This window comes from Octopus bimaculoides, chromosome 19, assembly GCF_001194135.2.
Source record: "Octopus bimaculoides isolate UCB-OBI-ISO-001 chromosome 19, ASM119413v2, whole genome shotgun sequence".
Classification (NCBI taxonomy): domain Eukaryota; kingdom Metazoa; phylum Mollusca; class Cephalopoda; order Octopoda; family Octopodidae; genus Octopus; species Octopus bimaculoides.
The window spans coordinates 41853754-41878474 of record NC_068999.1 but is presented as its reverse complement, the minus strand read 5'-3'; the positions used below and the strand labels follow the sequence as shown (position 1 = coordinate 41878474).

Here is a 24721-nt window from a genome sequence, read left to right as displayed (position 1 = left end):
TATATATATATGTATATATATATATATATATATGTATATGTATATATAAAACATAAAGCATAATTCCCATCTCGAACACAGTAGAACATTAGTTAATTCTATATAAGGATGGTTGGTTGTACGTAGGATTGTTTGGGTAGGTGGGTGATCAATGGATGGATCAATAGAATGCTAACTTAATACCATGAGGTATTTAATAGCATCTTTTATATTCCAAGTTCACATCTCACTTAGCTCCACTTTGCCATTCATCCTTTCGAGGTTGACTTAATAATCATCAGTTAAAGAATATATTTAACTTTGTTTCGTGGGTGCTAAAAACTCCAGGAGTGATCATAGACATCATGTATTCAACCGAGTTGTGTCTCATCATCGTTTAGGGCTGTCAGAACCACATATGCCTTCTTTGACATCCATTGAATCTAATTAAATATATGTAATTAATCACCTGGCAATAAATTCATTAGACAAATTATATAATATATCATAGATGGTATGAATTAAATAATTATAATACAAAATATATATTTAGTCTTATATATTAAAACCCTTGGTTTCTATATTAGTTTGAATTAATATGAATTAAATAATTTTAATGAAAAGATATATATTTAATCTTATACGAAAATAATTTGGTGATTAAAAACCCCTTAGAGATTTGGCTGCTATTCTGAGCTGCTCAGATGACCACATAAAGGGTTTCTCGTTGGTTCATAGCTGATCTAGTATTATGTACTATTTGATCATGTGATGACATGGTGATTGAAATTATTGTACTCAAAGGGACCTTTTACTTGCATAAAACATAAAATGCATGTTCTATGCAATCAGAAATCTAAGGAAAATTCTTAATTTCATTTTATTTTAAAATATCAAAAGAGAACAAAAAATATCTTTCGATTTTTGTTTGCTTTTATAAATTATTTTTGCTTGTGTTTATTTTATCAATGAACTTAATTAAAATTAATTTGTAATTTATCTGATTACTTTTCATTTTCGCCTTCTCAACTTGAATTTTTTCAAACCAATCCTTTCAGCACCATCTGGTAGAAATATACCATCCCAATTAACAGGATCACCTCAACTTGGATTCCAAGTTGAGTATACTCCAACAGAAGTTGGTACGTTGAATAATTCTTTAAAACACCACACACACACACACACACACACACACACACACACACACACACACACACACACACACACACACACACACACACACACACACACACACACACACACACACACACACACACACACACACATAATGCAAATGACAGAGGATCCAAGAATCTAGAAGATTACTTCAGTCAGCACTCATTTGAATACTGGCTGACAGAATGTATAGAAATGAACAATGGGTTTCACACAAACCTGAAAATCTCAGTCACAGATTATAAAATAACAATCAAAGAATGGAGGTATTGATGTCACATATATTCCTTTGTTACAACTGTTTCAACAACATATGGATAATAAACCATACAACAAGTTGGAAAACATGAATATGAGCAATTGGTCTTTTATTATATATTCAATGTTACAATGTTACATTGCTCATATTCATGTTTTCCAACTTGTTAAATGATTTATTATCCATATGTTGTTGAAACAGTTGTAACCAAAGAATATTTGTGACACCAATACTTCCATTCTTTGCTTACTATATATATATATATATATATATATATATATATAAACATAGCCAGAATCCTAGTAGGCTTAAAACGTAAAATAAGCTGGAGACTTAATTTCAGCATAGAAGCAAATGGTACTTAATGTATTTTGGTAATGACTCTTCATTTACATTTTTTTAATATTGTAATTGGTGACCAATGGCCTCATTAAATGCAGGTTTCTAATGATCCAATCACTGATTCACAACATTTCTGATAGTGAAAGGGACAAGGGTGTATCTGTAATTTGTTGTAGAACAATTATCAGAAGGGATGTTTCTCTAAAAGGGAAGGACACACACATTCACACATGCACTCACACTCATACACGCTCACACACATATACACACACGTACACATATGCACATACACATACACATACAACATGAAATAATTAAATTAAGATACATTTATTAAACCTTATTTGAGATTATGATTAATTTACTGATATGTTTTTAACTTTTTTTCTTCTAATTTACCAAACCCACAGGGGAACATGAAGTCAGTGTCACATACGGTGGCAACCCTATCAAAAACAGTCCATTCCAAGTGAAGTGCTATGATGCAAGTCTTGTAAAAGTCTCTGAAATTCCTCAAGGAATTGTTGGTGTACCCTGTAAATTTACAGGTTTGTATTATAATTCTTCAGCATTGTTATTATTCTATTAATTAATCCAATCGTCATCGTTCAATGTCCGTTTTCCATGCTGGCATGGATAGAATGGTTTGACAGGAGTTAGCAAGCCAGAGAGCTGCACCAAATCCCATTGTCTATTTTGGCATGGTTTCCATGCTGGATGCCCTTCCTAATGCCAGCCACTTCACAGACTAGACTTTACAGGTGCTTTTTATATGGCACCAACACAGGTGCTTTATGTGTGACACCAGCATTGTTTTAAATATTAACATCATGGATGGGATGTTTTTGAAGTGAAAAGTGTGTGTGTATGTGTTTTTATGACAGCTATCAATTGTGAATCATAACTGTTAGTTAATACTGCTATTGTATAAACCTGAAGATTGCAGAAAGCATGAAAGTACTGGTTTTGACATAATATGTAATAGTGTAAAGTAGTAAAAAAAAATATATAAAATGTAAAAATTCGACTGTTGGAATTTCATTGATATATATTTATCTATACAATATCATGCCTACCTCTCTCATACGCCTCAACCCCCTTGGATTTAGGATACCATTTCCCAAGGCATATAAGTGACCGAGATCACAGCACCACCTCCAAATGGGACACCAGTCCGTTACAGGTTTAGTTATTTACAACTCAGTGGACTGGGCCAATGTGAAATGAAGTGTTTTTCTCAAGAACACAATGCACAGCTTGGTCCAGAAATCAAACTGATGCTCTTGCGATTGTAAATACAACAACCTATCCACTAGGCTACATGCTTTCACTAACTCTGAGGAAGTGGTAAGGGATGAGGGCAGGAACATGGGAAGAGGGGATGGCATTCAGCATCTGAAAAGAAGGTTTCAATGAGCGTTTGATAACAGACATGTCATGTCAGTTGTTCTTGCTTTAATCTACCATCATTCATTCATGTTAAAATTGCTGTTTCTGCAGGAAGTGTGTCCAACCCATGCCAGCATGGAAAACAGACGTCAAATGATGATGATGATGATGATGATGATTTACTCGTCAACATTCTTTACGATGTATAATGTAACAGTTTTGTTTTATCTTGTTTTATTTGTTTATATCTTTTGTTATTGTTTCCAGTGGACACTGCGTCTGCTGGGGAGGGTAATTTACAGGTGGACGTCTTTGCCGGAGGGAAACCGGTCCCTTACCACGTGAACTATTTGAATCCAAATCGATATGAAGTCACCATCCTTGCACAGCAGGCTACAAGGCATCAAGTACATCTCAAGTTCAATTCTGATCGCATTCCTGGTCAGTGAAATATTGCTGTTATTATAGCTAGTTTTTGTTGTTGTCATTTTTGTTTTGACCCTAGGTCAGTACATAACAACAAAACCTATTATCAAAGGCATTTTAGCCATCATATTACATATATATATATATATATACACACACACACACACACACACACATATAGAGAGAGCGAGAAAGATTGTACGTAAATGATGTATGTCTATATAAAATAAACATTTATATATATACTATGTAACAATATGTATTTGAGATTTGTCCTTATTTAATTCAGGGTGAATAACTCCCAAGAAGAATAAGTAAATTTGGTAAATAAATTATCGTTGGTTTTTTTTTTGGGGGGGGGGGTTGTCATTCCATAAATTAAAACCAGATCCCATTCATTGTCTTTGTTATATAAGTACATACACCTTTTAGGGCTATTTATAGAAATTAGAGCTAACACTAATTGGTTACAATGTTTTGTATATGAATACATCTAATGTAAACAATGCAATTGAAGATAGAAAGATAGCTAATGGGTGTATATCCACATTTCAGGAGTTATTGCCCTCTTCTTCACCATCACATGCAACCCATTAACCATCTGTGGATTCATTGCTTAAATATAGCCATATAGCCATTAAATATAATGGAATCCAATTGAATTTTTTAAATTTCTTTGTTCTGTCATTTCAGGTAGCCCTTATATCATTGATTACTTGGACACAGCAGATATTTCAGCCAGCGGAGAAGGACTGGGCATGGTCTGCTGTCAACAGTCTGCTCTCTTCACTGTCGATGCCAAAGGGGCTTCTTTATCTGACCTTACCATTGAGATAACAGGTATTACTTTAATTCACAGCATGCCATAATTGCTAAAGTACAGTGCTGTATATTGGGGCGAAAGTTATAATTTTTTTTTAAAATTTAGTTAAATCAATCATATTTTAAAACATGTGGTGTCCTCTATAGGACAATTAATACAAGGGAGATAATCATATCTTCATAATAGTTGGTGGGATCATGAGTTTGAATTTGAAATTAAGGAATAAAGAAGTTGCATAGAATACACATATTTTAATTTATGTCAGCCTTGATTAAGTAGATCTATATTAAAGACAGTCAAGCCATGACCAATCCATATTTTATTTTTTACACATGGTATATTTAGGACTAGATTATCCAGTTTATCCTTCATTCCTTTCACAGATAGTAACATCATATAATGGAGACTTGGTTGTTATTTCTAGCTACTCAGGCAACCACATGAGGCTCCATCAGTAGCTCATAATTCATGCTGTTTATTACATGATTGTGTGATCAATAAAGCGTTGATTGATTCCATGAATGAATCCATTTTGTAATACTGAATTTTCTGGTGTTCATACCAAATTTTACAGCCAAAACCAAATAGGGTGACTTAGTGCACCAAAACAACTTTGAGAGACTAAAAATTTCATGTGAAATACAGCAGAGTTGAGAAAAACAGTACCAAAGTTTGAATGTTTACATGTCTATACTATATACTACATTGACTTCTGCCTGAAAATACAGTGCAATTTCCAAATGATAGAGACCCAATCATACAGTGAAGAAAAGAATCGAGCAGCAGACTCACTTCATGAAATAATAATAATAAAAAAATTCAATAGATTCTTTAAGACTTACAATTCACATTATCAATTGAGAATAACATTTTCTAACACATCAATATTTTTTTGTCTTTTTAAATTAATAATTTTGTAAATGACATTTGCAATGAATATAAATAATCCAGGAAACTAAATTTTAATTTCAAATATATGGTGGACCCTAGTGGCAAGTTAGTAAATGGGAGATAATCATTTCTTGCTAAATCTTGGTAGGATTAGAAATTTGAATTTAGAATTGAGAAACAAAGAAGATACATAAAACATACAGATTTGATTGATTTTGCTTATTTATTACAAAGATCTCAATTTTTCCATTTAATTTTATTTTCTGTGTTTTTTTCTATATCTGTTTTATTTTTTTTTATTTGTGCATGATATGGGTGTAATGTAGATGTTTTGCACATCTTTCAAACAGTGCTGGTATATTGTGCATGTTGTGTGCAGCATGAATTCAAGCAAAGCAAAGCGCAAAAATTGCATGTCATTAGCGGCGATCAATAAAGAGGCTTGTATTTTCTTATCTGTAAACTATCTTTGAAAAGTACCCCCTCTCCCAATTCCCTCTCCCCTCTCTCTTTCTCTCTCATCTATATATATATATATGGTGGGGTGTATTACATATTATATGTAATAAATCCATGTATTACCTATAATCATTATTTCTCTCGCTCTCTCTCTCATTCTATAATTATTAATTATAATGATTTCTTACTAAAAAATTAATCATAAATTTAATCATGGACATAACACAAAATAACATAATATTTTCAAGAATATTAATGTGGCTCACACACTAAACACAGGCTTCAACCAATCATGTCTACAGTTTCCTTGTTAGGTATTTACCATTGTCTTGTTCTGTGGTGCCTATCATTTTGATAATAGAACTAACACCAGGTATAGTAATCATATCTTTGTCTTGGGAGCAAAACTGATCTTGGTTAGAAAGAAGTCAGGTAGTGTTAATATAATTATCCTAAAACACCTGTAAACCTTTCAGTACCAATCCACCTCAGATTACTCCTGGTTCTATAATAGCAATTTCTTTATATTAAAGCAATCTAAATTAAAACCCTCAGCCAAAATTTCATGTCAATTTATGTTCCTTATTTCTTTACTGCCCACAAGGGGCTACACACAGGGGGGACAAACAAGGACAGGCAAACGGATTAAGTCGATTATATCGACCCCAGTGCGTAACTGGTACTTAATTTATCAACCCCAAAAGGATGAAAGGCAAAGTCGACCACGGCGGAATTTGAACTCAGAACTTAGTGGCAGACGAAATACCGCTAGGCATTTCGCCCAGTATGCTAACGTTTCTGCTAGCTCGCCGCCTTGAGCTGGCAATTTATGTTCTAAACATCAACTTAACCCATTAACTGCCAAATTTTTTTTTTCATATTTTTTGGCTTTGCCGGGTGTCTTAGGAGTTAAAATAATACATAGTATTTAAATTTTCTTCATTTGTGAATTATTTAGGCAGAACTTGAACTCAGAATGTAACAATAATAATAATAATAATAATAATAATAATAATAATCAAGGTATGAAATGAGGATAACTTTTAATGTCCAAGAGTTAGTTAATACAGGTAACCACTACTTCAAAATTCAATACAGAGTGATATAAAGTAATGAAGTTTAGGTATTAATGAAGATGTGTGACTTATGTACAGCAATAGATCAAAGGTGAATGTTAGAATGACAGCATAATTATGAATCCATATTAGTTTGTTGGGACAGCTCTGAATTTTTCAATCTCAGGAAAAAACTGGACTCAGAACTGCAAGTTATCAAAACACTCAGCTGTTATACAGTGTTCCTGCTGCTTAAAATGTTGAACTTTACTCAGTTGTAGATGCAATTGGAAAGTAGACTGGGATGTTGAGAGTTTAATGACACACCAAGTACCGGTTGGTATTTCACTGAATCGTGTGTAACTGGAAAGGCCTGCAACAGTCAGGGGAATTTTTTTCCCTTCTCCTTTGGCTACCTTATAAAAATGAAGTAGCTCTATCATTACCAGTCATAAGCACAACTAAGTTAAAAATCATACGAATTTCCAAATTTCAAGGATCCATGGATCTGATGCTTGTCTCTAATTTCTGTAGATTTAAGAGGATGAGACATAAATCTCCCTTTGGATAGGACCCTGGTTTATCACAGGTGAGCTTTAGTATTTTCATCTGGGGAGAGTATGTCTGCTCACGATAATAGATTAGACTGAAAACCTAAGATTTTGTGGTTCAAACCTTGTCACTGGTAGTGATTATTCAAATTGCTTTGAATCAGTCCATCTAGATGCAAGTAGATACAGCAGAATCGTTTTAATTTTCTGCTGTAAGCAACAGTTACATGCTGCATTGTAAAATTGTATTAGTAAGCTTAATTCCATTTTGGAGAAGGATATATCAATTGCAAAAGACTGGCATCTAAAGAAAGACAAGATCTGCTTCTTTTATATTTTGAGCCACTAAAACCAATAATAATAATAATCACTAACCTTATGAATCTTGATAGTCAGTAAAAATATAGAACCTTGCCTCAGAGAGAATAAACTGCTTGGAATAGATTTGAACTCCTGCCCCAATTAATACTAGTCCATTATCTTATCTACCAAACCATTTCAATTCCTTATATCCACACTAATTCCTTACCAGCTAAACTACTTTCACCCCATCTGTTACTTTTCTTCCTGCATGAACCAAAATATCTCCTTCTTCTTTCATATTTCCCAGTCAAATGACTGTTTCATCTAGTTTTATGTTTAGTGGTTCATTAAACATTACATTATTTCATGCTATTTCAAAAGATTTAACATGTAATATTGTTTGATATAACTTTCAACAGATAATTTTTGATATAACTTTCACCAAATACTGCTTGATATAACATTCAACATATTATATTGTTTGATTATAACATCCAGTATTCATAACATTGTTTGATATTTTTAGTAACTGTAAGATATAATTTCTTTTACGTGTTAGTGTTAATAATACAGTTATTATAATTCATACTGTGTGTCATAGTTTTGATATATAACATAATTTGCTTTATATAATTTCAATACATAAGTTTGATGTAATTTCAACAAATCTCTAATGGTGATTTATATGATTAAATAACAACTATAAAATTGTATAATAGTTTCAACATGTAATAATGTTTTTTCATAAAATTTCACCAACTGTAATTTTGTTTGATGCTATTCCAATACAATTGTTTTCTTTGTGTAATTCTAATCATTTTAAGAGGCATAGTGATATTGTCTTATATGATTTCAACAAACATAACACTGTGTGACATAATTTCAACAGACATAACTTTTTTTGTATACTTTCAACAAACACATAACACTGTTTGATATATGCTGGCCGAAATTTATCTAAGTATAACATCACATTGCTTGACATAATTTCAACAAATATCATCATATTGTTCAATATAATTTCATCAAATGCAATATTGTTTGATATAAATTTAACAAGCATAACATTGTTTGATATATTTTTAATCATTATAACAGCATTTTATATGATATAGTTTCACATGGTTCCAAGAAATACAAGATAATTTATTGAAATTTCTCTGTAAAATAGAACTTTATCAAATTCTTTGATATCTCGTTAGTCATAATATTGTTTAATAACAAAAACAATATAAAAACATTCCTACTTTTTGTATTTTTTAATATTGTTAGAATTAATTTTACTGTTTGCAAACAACACTGTTATCATAATGTGTGTCTTTGTTTGTCCTCCCTCCAATGAGTGACAACCAGTGTTGGTTTGTTTACATCTACGTAATTTGGTGGTTTTAGCAAAAGAGACCAATGGAATAAGTACTGGGGCCAATTTGCTTGACTAAGCCCTTCAAGGTAGTGCCCCAGAACGACCAAGGTCCATTGATGGAAACAAGTAAAAGAGTTGTTTTGAGTTTCTTGTTTTTGTTTCTTCTTCCTCTCCTTCTTCCTCTTCTTCTTCCTTCTTCTTCTTCTCCTTCTTCCTCTCTCTCTCTCTCTATATATATATATATGTCATTTTATTTTATATTACATCATGAAATGTTGGATGATATCTAGAAAAAAAAAATGCTTTATTTTAATTATAAGTAGCTTTACAGAAAAAATCAACTTTACAATCATTTCGACAGACCATTGCGCGAATTTATTTCAACTGATTCGCTTTTCAATATTGGCGACCATCATAACACATAACAAAACATTTTCACACGTGCTACACATGTTCTAAATAACATTCATACATATATTGCAATAACACATCAAATTTATTAATACATGTTACATAACACAAATGAAATACAAAAACAAAGGGAAAATCTTTATAGAATCAGATTTTCCCCTTCATCAGTTTTGCTAAACAAATAAACCACTTTTTATATGTGTCCTTAATGGCTTTAATATTAATATTATATTGATATTATTATTGATTTTTGTTAATGTTTGTTTGTTTGTTTCATGTGGGACTGTGCTTGCTTATAGCTTTATTGTCAATGTAGTTAAGATTGTGTCATCTGCTTTGTTATAGTAAATTTTCTTGTTTATGTTTTTTTATAAAATTATTTTGATGTTCTGTATTAAACAGTTATATCTGATTCTATATATACATACATATATATATATATATATATATATATATATATGTGCAATACAGTATTATAGATTCATTTCAGCTGAGCAAAACTGGTTGGTAAAATCAGCTGAAACAAGTCTGTAATACTGTATAATATGAATATTAAAATACCAATTCTATTGCCTGATTTTCTGAATTAGAGATTCTTAGACATAAATGTATGTATGCATTGTATTTACATGTGTATAAACCACACCCAGATTTTCCAATTAAAATCAGATATAAAATAGTGTGATTAATATACAAGTAAATACGTGTGTGTGTGTGTGTGTGTGTTCTGTTCAGCTACCACAGGTATTTACTGTTAGTGTTATTTTTGTTTTTGTATGGTCTTTTATCATCATCATCATTTTTGTAGTTATTGCCTTTTGTATTGAATTGTCTGCTACTTAAATACATGTATTTTATTGTACTGTTTTAGTATTTTAATATATAATACAATTGTTATACTATTTCATTATTGTGGCATCCCTTATTTGCATTTGACATTTCTCATTTGCTATGCTTCTTCTCATATTCTTGCGTAAAATATAAACACTTTGTTTCTAAACCTAAATTTAAAGAAATTCTAATATCATTTCCAGAAATATGGTAGAAATACATTAAAGGTCCAGTCTTTGGTGATATGCCATTATTTAATTAAAATTGAATGGCTGTGTAGTTAAGAAGTTTGTTTGGTTTGGGGTCCAATCCCACTGCATGGCATCTTGGGTAATGCCTTTCTACTATAAGTCCAGACTGACCAAAATCTTTTGAGTTGACAGAAATTGGAATAAACCTATTAAAATATGTGTGTGCATGTGTTTTTCCTAATTTTGACCTGTGATAGTTGTAAACAAGTGACACTGTCGTCTGTTTCTTCTCTTCCATGAAAACCTGTCTGGTCATGGAATAATATTAATTTGCTTGAAAATAGATGAGGTTTGGTGACAGAAAGGGCATCCAGCTGTAAAACTTCTACCTATCCTCTGACACTGTCCCAGATGCAGCAGCTGAGAGGGGTTCAAATTAAGGGTCGGAATGTTACATGAGATTGAGGGTCACATAGCCCCCATGGTTCTCTCAACTCTTTCCAGATACAAACTGCCCTTTCCTCATGACATGACTATGTAACTGACGTTCTCGTGCACCATACATCCGGTGGTGGGCTCTGCTACCTTGAGGTGCTTAGCTATGGCCCTCATTGATCCTACTGGGGGTATCACTTAACTATTGAGAATGTTTCTTTGTTTTATCAACTGATTACATAAACTCCACCAGAAGATTTCCTGACCCTATAAACAAAGGACCTGACCATGTTCAAGATGCTCACAACCTCTAAGTTGTTGAGGTGGGCAGTTGGAACCACAAAATTGGTATATCATAATTCTTGGTCCCATTGGAATCAGCAAAATTGATGCTGTCAATACATTTGAAATAGAAATATTGTCAAAATTCGGTGCGTGTCACACTCTTGCATCTTCGGTGCATGTCTCAGTCAAAATTTAGCACATGCTGCATAACATTGCTTCTTTGGTACATAGAACATAACGTCACATTTTGGTTCCATGCTGTATAAAATTGCATCATGCTGCATGACATAACATTTTTGGTGCATGTTGCATAACACTGCATCTTTTCATGTTGCATAACATTGTATTTTTGTGCATGTTGTATAACATTGCACCTTTAGCGCATACTGCACAATATCGCATCTTTGGCGCATACTGCATAATATTGCACCTTTGGCGCATACTGCATAACATTGCATCTTTGGCGCATACTGCATAACATTGCATCTTTGGCGCATACTGCATAACATTGCATCTTTGGCACATACTGAATAACATTGCATCTTTTCATGTTGCATAACATGGCATCTTTGGTGCATGCTGAAATTACATGGCATCTTTGGTGCATACTTCATAATAGTGCATCTTTGGTGCATGCTTCATAACATTTCATCTTTGATGCATGCTGTATAATTTTGTGTCTTTGCATGCTGTACAGCATTGCATATTTAGTGTGTGGCACATACCATTTCATTTCAGTGCGTATTGGAAAACATTACATATTTGGTGCATGTTGTTTTATCTACAGAGGGAGAAAAAAAAATAACCCCCAAACCTTTTTTAATGACAGAATATGAAGGAAGACCTTACAAATGAGAGATGTCTCAAATAATTTTATCTTGTATATTATATTTTAATATCAGTTTTCAGTATTAAAACTTATTACATTTGTATCAATGAACTTAATAGTAATATATGCAACTTATATGAACACAATATATGTCTTTTAACATGTATAGTTATTATAAATGTATAATCTATCTTAACTAAAATATTATATTATTAAATGCAATATGATATTATTAAATACATAATTGTTTAAATTTTAATTGTAAATGTCATAGTTTAAAATCAATCATTATAAACATTACGATTTCATAATTAAATTCTTTAAAATTATTATAGTTAACTATTAATTATTACAGTATGTGAGTGGTGGACTGGTAGAATTGGTAAAGCATCCAAGAAATATGGTTTGTGATATTTAGTTACATAGGTTTATAATGACAGAGTTCAAATCCTGACTAGTTCAACTTGGTCGAGAGTTCAAATCCTGACTAGTTCAACTTGGTCTTTCATCCTTTTGGAAGTCTCATCATCATCGTTTAACGTCCGTTTTCCATGTGCTGGCATGGGTTGGACGGTTTGACTGAGGTCTGGAGAGCCAGCAGCTGGACCAGGCTCTAATCTGATCTGGATGCCCTTCCTAATGCCAACCACTCCGAGAGTGTTGTGGGTGCTTTTTAAAATAAATACCAGTCAATTAGCGATCTTTGTTTAATCGACTATTCCCCCACCACCACCACCACTACCACCACCACTACCACCACTATTAAGATATTTGTCTGTGCGGTTAAGTCAGAAACCATTAATTAATTATTACACTAATTATTAATTAGTTATCGATTTTTGTTGCTTAATCACAGACATATTGTTCAAGAGACAATGTAAACAAATACTGTAATTATACTTAGTTTAATTATATTTACTTAAGCCCTTTACTCCAAGCAGAGCATAGGCCATCAATGATTGCTCTCCACTGTTCTCAACCCTGGGCCATCTTTTTGCCCCTCTCCAATTGGATATCCCTGCCCTTACAGATTCCTTTTTGATTTTGCTGCGCCCTGTCATGTTTCCCCAAGGGAAAGCCTTCCCTACCCAGGTCTTGTTGGTTTTGAAATGCCAGCGTTGCTTCTGTAACTTTGCCTTTTTGTCTAGGAAGGGATGTTAACCCTAAACAAACCCATTTTTATCTCTGGGTAAAAGAGATAATCCACATTAATTTGGTTTCTACCCTTTGATCTCTCCAACACGGGGCTTGTGTTCTACTGGTATAGCTCTTGGGGTTATTGAGGCACACAAGCCAAAACATCACAACAAGGACTGGACCTTACAGTAGCAGTTTTATTATGAATTAGAAAGAAATTCTTTGAAAGCTAAGTTTGCAGCCCAGTTTTGATTACCAGTGAAAAATAATTAGCACCATTCTAAATATATTCCATCAGATTTGATTGTTAATTACTATTGGATTTCACTTCTGGATATCGTCTGAAGGAAGAATTTGTTCTTTTGAAGACAAAATAAAACAGCAATTTGTGTATTCACAATCAAATTTCCAATACTGACACACAGTCAGAAACATGGATGAAGGGCACAATCAATAAAGATCTTCCCCTTACAGTTGACTGGTAGTTACTTTATTGAAACCTTACTACCATAACCCACTGCCATGGAAAAATGAAATTCAAAGTTAGACTGGTTAGATTTGAACTCAGACTGTCCCGTAACATTAGCTGAAAATCAAAATGACTTATTTTATTTAGCTCTCTATCAATACTACCATCCACCACCACCCTCCTTTAATTATGATTAATTACATCTAATTAATTTTGATTTACTTTCATATCAATTATATATATATATATATATATATGTATGTATGTATGTTGTTTTTGTTGTTATTGCTATTTTTAATATTATTGTTATTAATGTTGTTTCCGCTGTTGTTATTATTTATATCTTTAACTTATTGTTTTCCTAATTTGTAATTAGATTGTTTTGGTTCCTAAATTATAATTACCATTATCTGTTTATTGTTATTATTATTATTCCGCCGGGGTCAATAAATTAAGTACCAGTAAAACACTAGGGTCAATACAATCAACTAGAACTCAACCCACAAATTTGAGACTTTGTGCCCTTAATAGAAAAGATTATAGTTATTATTATTATTATTATTATTATTATTATGGCAGTGAGCTGGCAGAATTGTTAACACACCAGACAAAATACTCAGTGACATTGTTTGTGTTTACATTCTGAGTTCAAATACCAATAAGATTCACTTTGTTTTCTCATTCTTTCAGGGTCAATATAATTAATACTAGTTCAGCATTGGAGTTACTGTAATCAAGTGGCCCCTTCCCACCAAAAAAACTCCAAGCCCTACATCTATAGTAGTAGAAAGAATTATTCTTATGATTTTGGTTTGGCTCAGGTTTGATCTCATTCCTAATAGGATTCATGTGGGTGGCGGGTTACTACCTGCATCAGATGAAATACTGCTAAGCATTTTGCCCGGCATGCTAATGATTCTGCTCACTCACCACTTTAAATAATAATAATAATTATAATAATAATTGTACCGTTTTATTATTATGAAGTTATTATTTAAAATAATTTGAATGGTTGTTTCTGGAGAATTTCTGATTTTTCTGTTCTGTTTTTACAGCTCCTGATGGGAAAGAACTGCCAGTGAAACTGAAGAACAAGGGTGATCACATTTATCAAGCAGAATGGACTCCCGTAGTTGTTGGTATGTCCTTTTTAAACCTTGTCATTTTCACAGATGCTCTTCTGTCTCCCACCCTTCTTTAACCCACAACTCTCTTGGCTACACTGGGGCACCACCTTGAAGGATTTAGTTGAACAAATCAACCCCACTACTTTCGTTTTTTACCATGAAATAATAAAAAGTAGGTTGCCATCAGCAGAATTTGAACCCTAAATACAAAGGGACTTACTGTATTTGATGGCATAAAAGACTTTTGGGCTAATTAGACCCACTCCAATTTCAGCTTTGCATATTCAGTGGGTAAAAAATGAGCATCAGGGACAAAATTAGCTTATGAGAAATCCAATTAATATATAGGGTCTGGGGTGGATTTTTCAAGACATTTTTATGAGGGGGGAAAAGCATATCTTATATGACATCAAATCACAGTATTGACCAGACCATCAGATGCTGTAATACACTGCTAGTCACAATGTGCTTCTAATTCTGTCTTGATCCAAATTGCTTAACTAAATCGTCTTCCCAGCATCGTGGGGGCCTTCTAAGAGACCTTTTGCAATCTCTTGGATACTGCCCAACAACTGCATAGTTCCATTTGTTGTCTGGGAACTTTGCAACATATCCAACCCAGCAAAACTTGTGCTTTCACTAATCTGCAATCACATCGTTCATTCCACTTCATTCTTGAATTTCTCATTTCAAATATGCTCCCTTAATGATATTGCTAGCATGGATCTTTCCGTGGCCCTTTGTGTCAAAGTTCCAATCAGTATTCTATCCTCTTCGTAGTAACCCACATCTCACCTGCTTATAAGAGCACAGGTAAGACAGTGCTATCAAAGGGTCTGGCACGTATGGTATTATCTAGACAATTAACTAAATTAATTAGACATTAACTAAATACAGCTATACTTCTTATCCATCACTTTACTAAATCTGTCCCTTTCTTCTCTATTAACTCAATTTATATTGACAAATTTAATAGGGTCTTTTTTCCTATTTTTTGACATTTCACCTTTTTATCATTTCTCTTACTTATAGGGGACCACAAAATACAAGTTGCTTATGCAAGTAGCCCCATAAAAAACAGTCCTTTCACTGCCAAAGCGTATGATGCTGGTATGGTTACGGTGAATCCTGCAACAAAAGGAAATCTTGGCAAACCAGTAGAATTTATGCGTAAGTTGACTTTCAAAAAAATTACTTTTTTGACATTTTTTTTTTATTTCTTTCTTTTGATAGTTTTTATATTTGAATTTTCATTGTAATTCTTTTACATAAGTCACTGGACAGTGGCCATGCTGGAGCACCACCTTGAAGTGTTTAATCAAATGAACGAATCTCAGCATGCTTTTTGGGTTTTTTTTAAAGCCTATTACTATATGTTCTATGACAGAATGGTTACCACATCAGACAAAATGCTTAACAGTATTTCTTCTCTCACCAGAGTCAGCTTTGTTTTTCATCCTACCAGAATCAATAAAATAAAGCACCAGTTAAGAATTAGGTCAATGGAATCTGCTAACCATCTCCCACTAAAATAGTTGGCCTTGCACCAATTTTAAACCACCACCATCATCATCATAATTATTATTATCATCATTATCCTCTTTTAATTTTGTTTCCATTTTTTGTTGATTGTCATCCCAACACCTAGGGCAAAGAAACTTACTGTATACATTGGTAAGTCATTAAAATAAACAAACCAGATTGTTCATTTACAAAACCATTATTATTATTATTACTAGTGGATGCCAGTAAAGCAGGAATTGGTAATGTGGAAATTTTTGTGTCAGTAAATGGAGAAACTGTACCAAACTATTTTAAGCAAGAAACAAAAGATTCTTGCTTCAGAATATCTTTTACACCACAAGAACCGTCCAAACATTTGGTCCATATCAAATTCAATGGAGATTCAGTTCCAGGTAAGAATTCGCTTGAAATCAAGAATCATGTATATTTTTGTTGTTTCTGAGAAAGAGAGGTGGGGGGGAGGGAAGAGAATCTGTTAGTGTTCTTTGGTTTTTGTGTAAAACTAGATACACACACACACACACACACACAATGATAATAATGTAGTGTGAATATTTTCATCTCTCCTTCAAATATATATACAGGGTGTTCAAAAAGTCTCTCCGCAGTAAATATTGCAAAATATAAATATTTATAAGATGGTAAAAGACTACAAAAAGAATATATTAGACTTTACAAGACTTTAAAAAACTTTATAAGATGTGTTGAAAGTGTCGTCCTTCATTTTCAATTTTTTACTGCCATGTGAGCACTTTCTTGGCTGATTTCCGCATGATGAAAAACATTCACTGCTGAGATACTTTTTGAACATCCTGTATTTCCGATATATTGTGTTTTCACAGGAAGTCCTTTCCCAGTCAGGATCCTAAACAGTGACCGTATCCATGTTTCTGGACAAGCCCTCGAGTTGGCATCAGCCAATACCCTTTCCAGTTTTAAGATCGATCCTAAAGGTGCCGGGGAAGGAGATGTTACTGTCAGCATTACAGGTAACTATTGTAGGATTGTTGCTTTCTTTTTTGTTTTGTTTTTAATTATTTATTTATTGGTATTTGTTTTAATAAATTTTTCTTGGATGTCACTGAGTTTAGGAAGTGATTTAATGAAACAAATCATCGTCATCATTATCATTTTCCTCACTGTCATCTTCATCATCATCATCTCACTTGACATCGTCACCATCATTGTCATCATTATTGTCATCATCATCTTTCTCATCTTCATCAGCACCATCATCATCAACACCATCATCAAAAATATCTTCTTCACGACTGGAATTGTCATTGACAATAACCTTATTACCATCATAATTGTCATCATGATCACCATCATCATCTTCAATGTTGAAGTTATCATCATCATCTTTACATTATTTACATTATTTACATTTGATGGATATTTGTCCTCAATTTGTTTGTTGTTAACACAACGTTTCGGCTGATATATCCTCCAGCCTTCATCAGGTGTCTTGAGGAAATTTCAAACCTGGGTTCTCATTCCTAAGGTATTTTTCGATGTTACTACTATTATTATTATTATTATTATTATTATTATTATTATTCAGTCACTGCCTGGAATCAATCTTGGAATCTTGGGGTTAGTAGCCCGTGCTCTTAACCACTACGCCATATGCCCATGGGCATATATCCATCAAATGTAAATAATTCCTCACTGCTTAAATATAAAACTGTATCCTCATCTCTATTGTCATCAAGGTGAATAGCCATAAGTTTAGAGCGCTGCATTCACAATCATAATATCATGAGTTCAGTTCCTGGACTGGGCAGTTCATTATGTCCTTGAGCAAGGTACTTCATTTCATGTTGCATTAGTCTACTCAGCTAAAAACAAATACTTTCTCTCTCCCCCTCCTGTTATGGCCCTGATGTTCCATAGAGTCAAGAATTGAAGGGCCAATAATGTGTTTATATCTACTCTCAGACACATCACAAGTTCCTTAAACAATTAGCAAAAACATGGTACAAGGTACCAAGAGTGACAACTAAACTTCAACCACCTTATCTGAAAATTTCTGGTTTTGTGCCTGCCTCAAAAATCAATATTATTTGAAGAGATTAACCCAACTGGAATTTAATGATTTTCAATTTATTGTATTGATTTCTTCTTTCTTTTTTCTTTTTCTTGTTTTTACCCTTTTTTATTAATTACTCTTTTTTAAAACAATCTGTGTCTCTGTACCTTATTTTCCAGGACCAAGTGGTAAACAAGTCCCAGCCAGAGTATCCGGTAGCCCCACTTCAGTTTACCGAGTGGATTTTACTCCAACAGAAATAGGTAAGTCTGAACACTTGGCAGGATTAGATTGTCTGTGAACTTAACTCGTTTCTTACCATATTTCTGTTGAAATACGCTGCCTCTGTTTTACTTAATTTTGACAGTAATGAAGAATTTAGGAAAATAACTTTGTCAGTACTGACCCATTATTTTTAGCACATATCTGTTAAGCTGTATTGCTTTGCTTTAATTGATTTTGAAAATAATGAAGAATTTGGTAAAATAACTTCATTTCTGAAAATGGAATTTTGATGAAAGGTTTTTAATTTAGATCAGTTTGAAACAGGAAGTTTGTATCATGGACCCAAGGATGGTCTTTGGCAGGTTTGTAACAAAAGGGTTAACTATCTGTACTAAAGTGTAATGGACAAAAAGAATTGGTAGAGCATTGAACAATGTGACTTGTGGTATTTAAGCAGATTGATGAAATTGGTAGAGCATCAGAGAGATTGTCTTATGGTATTTGGTTTAGCTCTTTAATATTCTGAATTCAAAACCTGTTAGGGTTAACCTTTTCCTTTGAATACAGAGCTGTCAAGCACTTTGGCTAAAATCATTTTGCCTGTCTACCTACAACTGGCAGAAAAGGAAGGATACAGTAAAATATTGCAGGTCTGAGATATCACCAGAAAGTCTAAGATGTTCCCCACTGAAGTGGCCTTTCATCATAAATTGGATTTAGGGCCTAAAAGAAAATCAACATAAATGCCTGTAATTCATTCTGTAATGGCTGACATGATTTTAAATAATAGCAGAAACCATTCCACTTTTATGACACAGTATTTAATGCTTGGATTTTCACTTGTGGCAGATAGCCTTGACAGTGGCACATGTTTGTGTGAAGGTGCATGGCTCAGTAGTTAGAGCATCAGGATCCCAATCATGAGGTAGTGAGTTCGATCCCCAGACTAGGCTGTGTTGTGTTGTTTTCTTGAGCAAGGAACTTTATTTCACGTAGGTCCAGTTGATTCAGCTGTAGGAATGGGTTGTGACCTCACTGGTGCCAAGCTGTATCAGTCTTTGCTTTTCCCTTTGATAACTTCGGTGGAAAGGAGAGTGGGGACTGGTATGCATGGGCGACTGCTGGTCTTCCACCAGCAACTTTGCCCGGACTTGTGCCTCAGAGGGTAACTTTGTAGGTGCAATCCCATGGTCATTCATGACCGAAAGGGGTCTTTACCACAGACAGACAGACAGATACTTCGTTTAACATTATAATTAATTTTTTAAGGGTGTATACATAACACATATTAACATTTCTTTCAGGTAAACACACAATCACAGTATGCTACGATGATGTTGAGATAAAAGGTAGCCCTTTCTATTGCAATGTCTTTGATGCCAATTTATCAATCGTGAAAGGATCTTCCAGAGCCTATTTGAACAGAAGTATAACCATTCTTGGTAAGTATCCTTCTACTGATACACAACCATGTTATCAATCAATCTAGGATTGAGATAAGGAACAACTGCTTATAGGATACTGATTTAATAATGATTAAAATTTGGAGATCAATTAATCTTGTCTTTATAACATCCTGTGTTTTTAACCCATTACTGCATGGTAACTGGGTACGTGAGGTTCCACGCATGTGCACTTGAAACCAATTAACTTGTTTTTAATAGTAGGGTACGTTTCAGAATTGTCCGCATTTCATATGATATAGTACACACATTTTATTGTTGCTGGCCGATAGAAGGAGGTTGTGAGAACTGATTTGCATATAATTAGCATGTTACATTACCAGCGAAAATTTTATCAGTGCAGAAAAATAAAACAACCCACATTATTCATATGACATACAACACAACAAACACTAATATTACAAGAAAAAGAGAAACTAAACCTAATGACAAAACAAACTGAGCCAGAACACCAACAGGAAGAGACTACACTCCTCCAGTCTTCACAAAAAACATGAACACAATGTTGCATACACCTCAGGAACACGGAGTTGTACCAGGTGATGCAGTAGAAATTTGCATGAAACTCTCAAAGGAGAACTTGAAAATAACAATATTAGTAATGATGATGATAATAATAATAATAATGATGATAATAATAATAATGGTGATAACAATAAATTTCTATTTCAGTTGATACATCTCCTTCGGGTGATGGTCACTTAGAAGCTGAGGTCAAATGCAAAGGGACTTTGGTGCGCAGTAATGTCCAAGATTTAGGGGCAGGCAAATATGAGGTAACCTTCACCCCCCGTGAAGCATCTACCCACATGGTCACACTGTTGTTTAATGGGTACCCTTTACCAGGTAAGCAGTTTCTTTTTTCACTTGTTATATTACATTGAGGGACTGTTTATTTACATGTACTATACTGGCCAAACAAAACAAACAAAATGTCAGATGAGGATCTGTCACAAACTCGTTGCAAAAGGGTGGCCATTGAAATAAAATGCTGGCAGATCAGATATATATATATATATATTTACATATATACAGGCGTATGCTCAGAATGGACCAGAGACAGGATACCAATGGTTGCATGAAATTAGACGCTGCCTAAATAGCCAAAGAACATCTGTCATAAAACAGATGAAAATGAACTGTTAGTAATTGACTTTGCATGGACTTTTTCCAGACCACAGAAAGTTAGTAACAAAAACAAAAAGAAGAAAATGGTCATAATGGTGTTGAAGTGTTACTTTCCAGCTGACAGTCCAATGATTAAAACAAAGAATGAAAAAATAACAGAATATGTGAACAAGTTATAAAAATGCTTCAGACCACATTACATTTCATTTAGTTATGAAGCTCTCTCCCTCGTGTGTGTGTGTGTGTGTGTGTGTGTGTGTGTGTGTGTATGTGTATATATATATTAAATTCATTTGTTTTGTTCATTACGCATCCATGACCGTTATTTGAAACGACCAATCAAACGGATCCATGTGTTTTAAATTTTATATCACTTTTAATTGCATTGTTATTCCTTTCCCATTTTTAACAAAACTGTCCAATGAATGGGAACATGAAACTCAGAGTAACAGTCTTTTGCTATATTTCTGCTGCTTTTAAATAAAGCATATTACTCTACCTCTGGTATTTGAGTACTCTTTTTTCCACCTTGTTGCACATTTCATGTGCTTACTCCGGTATATATATATATATGAATGCGTGTGTGTGTGTAGATAGATAGGCACACATACAGATTACATAATCAATAAAATACTTAAGATTTTATGTAACTGCAATGTTGCCTTCTTCAAAACCAATGCTTTATATTTTCTTCAACAGGTTCTCCTCTTCGTACGGATGTCTTGGATTCCAGCAGCGTATCTGCAAGTGGTGAAGGTTTGAAAACAGCTCAAGTGTTTCGATCAACAGGTTTTGACGTTAACACCAATGGTGGACAAGAAGACCTCGATGTTACAATTACAAGTAAATAAATTCATTCAAATAGTTTTTTTTAAATATTTTTATTATTTTTGTGCATTGGAAGCATTAAGCTGGCAGAATTGGTGACATGCGGCACAAAATGCTTCGCAGCAGTTCTTTATGTTCCAAGTGTCAAATTCCACCGAGGTCAACTTTGCCTTCCGTCCATGATAGATTAAAGTACCATTCAAGTACTGGAGGCAATATTATTGACTAATCTTCATCCACTGGTCTTGTGCCAAAATTTGAAATCGAATTTATTTTAATAATGTTTTTCAGGCCCAACAAGAACACAATTGCCATTCAGCAAGGTGCAACGAGGCAGTGTCTGTCATATTGACTTTACCCCTCGAGAAGTTGGTACTTATACAATTGAAGCATTGATTGCAGGAACCCCCATTTCAGGAAGTCCTTTTTATTGCCATGTATTTGATCCTAACCTTGTACGCATCACTGATGTTGACCGGAACGGCAAGGTCCAGAGAGAGATTTACTACACAGGTCAGTCTAAGAGTCAGTCTTTCTGTTTTCCTTTTCTTTTATTATTATTATTATTGTTATTTAATCAGAGGACAGGCAGTGAACTGGTAGAATTTTAAGGATGTCAGACAAAAGTCTTAGCAACTTTGCTTCTGGCTCTTAACATTTTGGGTTCAAATTCCATCAAGGCCAACTTTGTCTTTCATCTTTACGAGGGATCAATGAAATAAGTACCAGTTACAACAATAGGGTCATTTTAATTGGCTAATCTCTCCCTCAACAATTTCAGTCCTTGTGCCAATAGTAGAAAGAATTATTATTATTATTATTATTATTATTATTATTATTATTATTAAGGCAGCGAGCTGGCAGAATCGTTAACACACCAGGTGAAATACTTAGCAGTATCTCATCTGTCACTACGTTCTGAGTTCAAATTCCACCGAGGTCGACTTTGCCTTTCATCTTTTTGGGGTCAATAAATTGAGTACCAGTTACGCACTGAGGTCAATGTAATCGACTGGTCCCCTCCCTACAAATTTCAAGCCTTGTGCCTATACTAGAAAGGATGATTATTATTATTATTATTATTATTAAGGTGGTGAGCTGGCAGAATCATTAGCATGCCTGGCAAAATGCTTAGCAGCATTTCGTCCATCCCTATGTTCTGAGTTCAAATTCTACCGAGGTCGACTTTGCCTTTCATGTACTGGGGTCAATATAATTGACGATCCCCACCCCCAAATTTCAGTCCTTGTGCCTATAGTAGAAAGGACTATTATTATTGTTGTTGTTCTTGTTACTTTGTCTATTTATGCTGTATTCTTCATTCACTTCTGTTTCCATCGCAGTGGATGCTTCGGGAGCTGGTGATGGAAACTTGGAAACAGCTGTCACTCATTATGGACGAACACTTCTCACTAAAAGAGAAAATCTTCCAAACAATAATTACCGTTTCTCGTTTGTGCCAGAAGACTCAGGACAATATGAAGTTGATGTTCAATTCAATAATGAAAAAATTCCAGGTAAATTATTTAAATTTTCTATATTTGGTATCACATATTGGGTCGATGGGAGATGGTGTAATGTTTGGAAGGTAATGGAAGGGTTTGCCCTTTGCAACATAAGGCAACGGTTTTTCAAAGACATGGAGTAAAACAGCATTGGTGGGTACAAACAGACACACACACGCACACATATTTGTGCCAGTGCCACATTAAAAGCACCCAGGACACACTATAAAGTGGTTGGTGCTAGGAAGGGTATCCAGCCATAGAAACCATGCCAAATCAGACTAGAACCTGGTGCAGCTCTCCTACTTGTCAGCTCTGGTTAAACTGTCCAACCTATAACAGCTTGGAAAATGGACATTTAAGGATGATGATGATGATGATATAAAACAGGCTTCAACCTAAATTCACTACCAAATTCACTACCAAATTCACTCATGTGGCATCAGTCAGCCTAGGGTTACAGTAGAAGGCACTTGCCCAAAGTACCAGGCATTGAGATAGAACCCGAAACCACATGGCTAGGAAGCAAGCTTCTTAATCACATGACTGTGTTGGACTCAAATGTCAGCAAGGTTTCTATGGCTGGATTGCCTTTCTTAATGCCAACCACTTTACAGACTGGGTGCTTTTATGTGTCACCAGCACTAGTGAGGTCAGCAAGTAGCTTCCAAAATAAGATTCTTTGATTGAGGTGGTGGGGTGGGGGTTGTAGTATTGAGGAGCAATGGCTTATACCAGGCGTTGAGAGGTTAAAGTATGATTGAAGGACAGGAACAGGTGTCTCATTGTAGTGAAATTACATGGCCACCCCCAGCTGATAATGAAATTCCAAGATAACTATTTCTTTATCTCTTTCAGGTTGTCCAGTCATTGTAATGGTTGAAGACGAAATGCCAACCTTCATCACTATAAATTTCCGTGGAATTCGAATGATAAATGCCATGGACCTCAACTGGTTCCTTATAGAACTGAATGGAGAGAAAATCGACATGAGCCTTTTACAGATATTAATTCGAGGTTGACACTGACCATTGCACAAAAAAAAAAAAAATTACCACGCTTTGCTTGGATTGCTGGAGATGGCTGCACAATTTCATTATTATTTTTATTGGTTTATTTTTTCCATATTTTTTTCTGGGTCTTTATTCTTTTTGTCCATTTTATTATTTTATCTATATTTTTATATATCTTATTTTATTTTCAACAGTCTAGAAATGGTCCATCAATAGGAGCTTGTGTACTTTCAGGAATATAAAAATTTTTTTGTTCTAGATATGTGCATGTG

General features: G+C 34.1%; 1 protein-coding gene across 1 annotated transcript in view; it reads left to right on the top strand.

Moving 5' to 3' along the window:
• The window catches only part of LOC106873036 (filamin-B), a 164815-nt gene that overhangs the window by 89266 nt on the left and 50828 nt on the right, over nucleotides 1–24721 (top strand). The window contains exons 19-33 of the mRNA XM_052974705.1: nucleotides 1038–1121; nucleotides 2167–2304; nucleotides 3413–3586; nucleotides 4265–4411; nucleotides 14660–14743; nucleotides 15764–15901; nucleotides 16471–16647; nucleotides 17098–17244; nucleotides 18467–18550; nucleotides 19817–19954; nucleotides 20648–20821; nucleotides 21803–21946; nucleotides 22223–22444; nucleotides 23275–23448; nucleotides 24295–24453. Coding sequence (XP_052830665.1) covers nucleotides 1038–1121; nucleotides 2167–2304; nucleotides 3413–3586; nucleotides 4265–4411; nucleotides 14660–14743; nucleotides 15764–15901; nucleotides 16471–16647; nucleotides 17098–17244; nucleotides 18467–18550; nucleotides 19817–19954; nucleotides 20648–20821; nucleotides 21803–21946; nucleotides 22223–22444; nucleotides 23275–23448; nucleotides 24295–24453 — 2184 coding nt within the window. The remainder of the gene's footprint in view (nucleotides 1–1037; nucleotides 1122–2166; nucleotides 2305–3412; nucleotides 3587–4264; nucleotides 4412–14659; nucleotides 14744–15763; nucleotides 15902–16470; nucleotides 16648–17097; nucleotides 17245–18466; nucleotides 18551–19816; nucleotides 19955–20647; nucleotides 20822–21802; nucleotides 21947–22222; nucleotides 22445–23274; nucleotides 23449–24294; nucleotides 24454–24721) is intronic.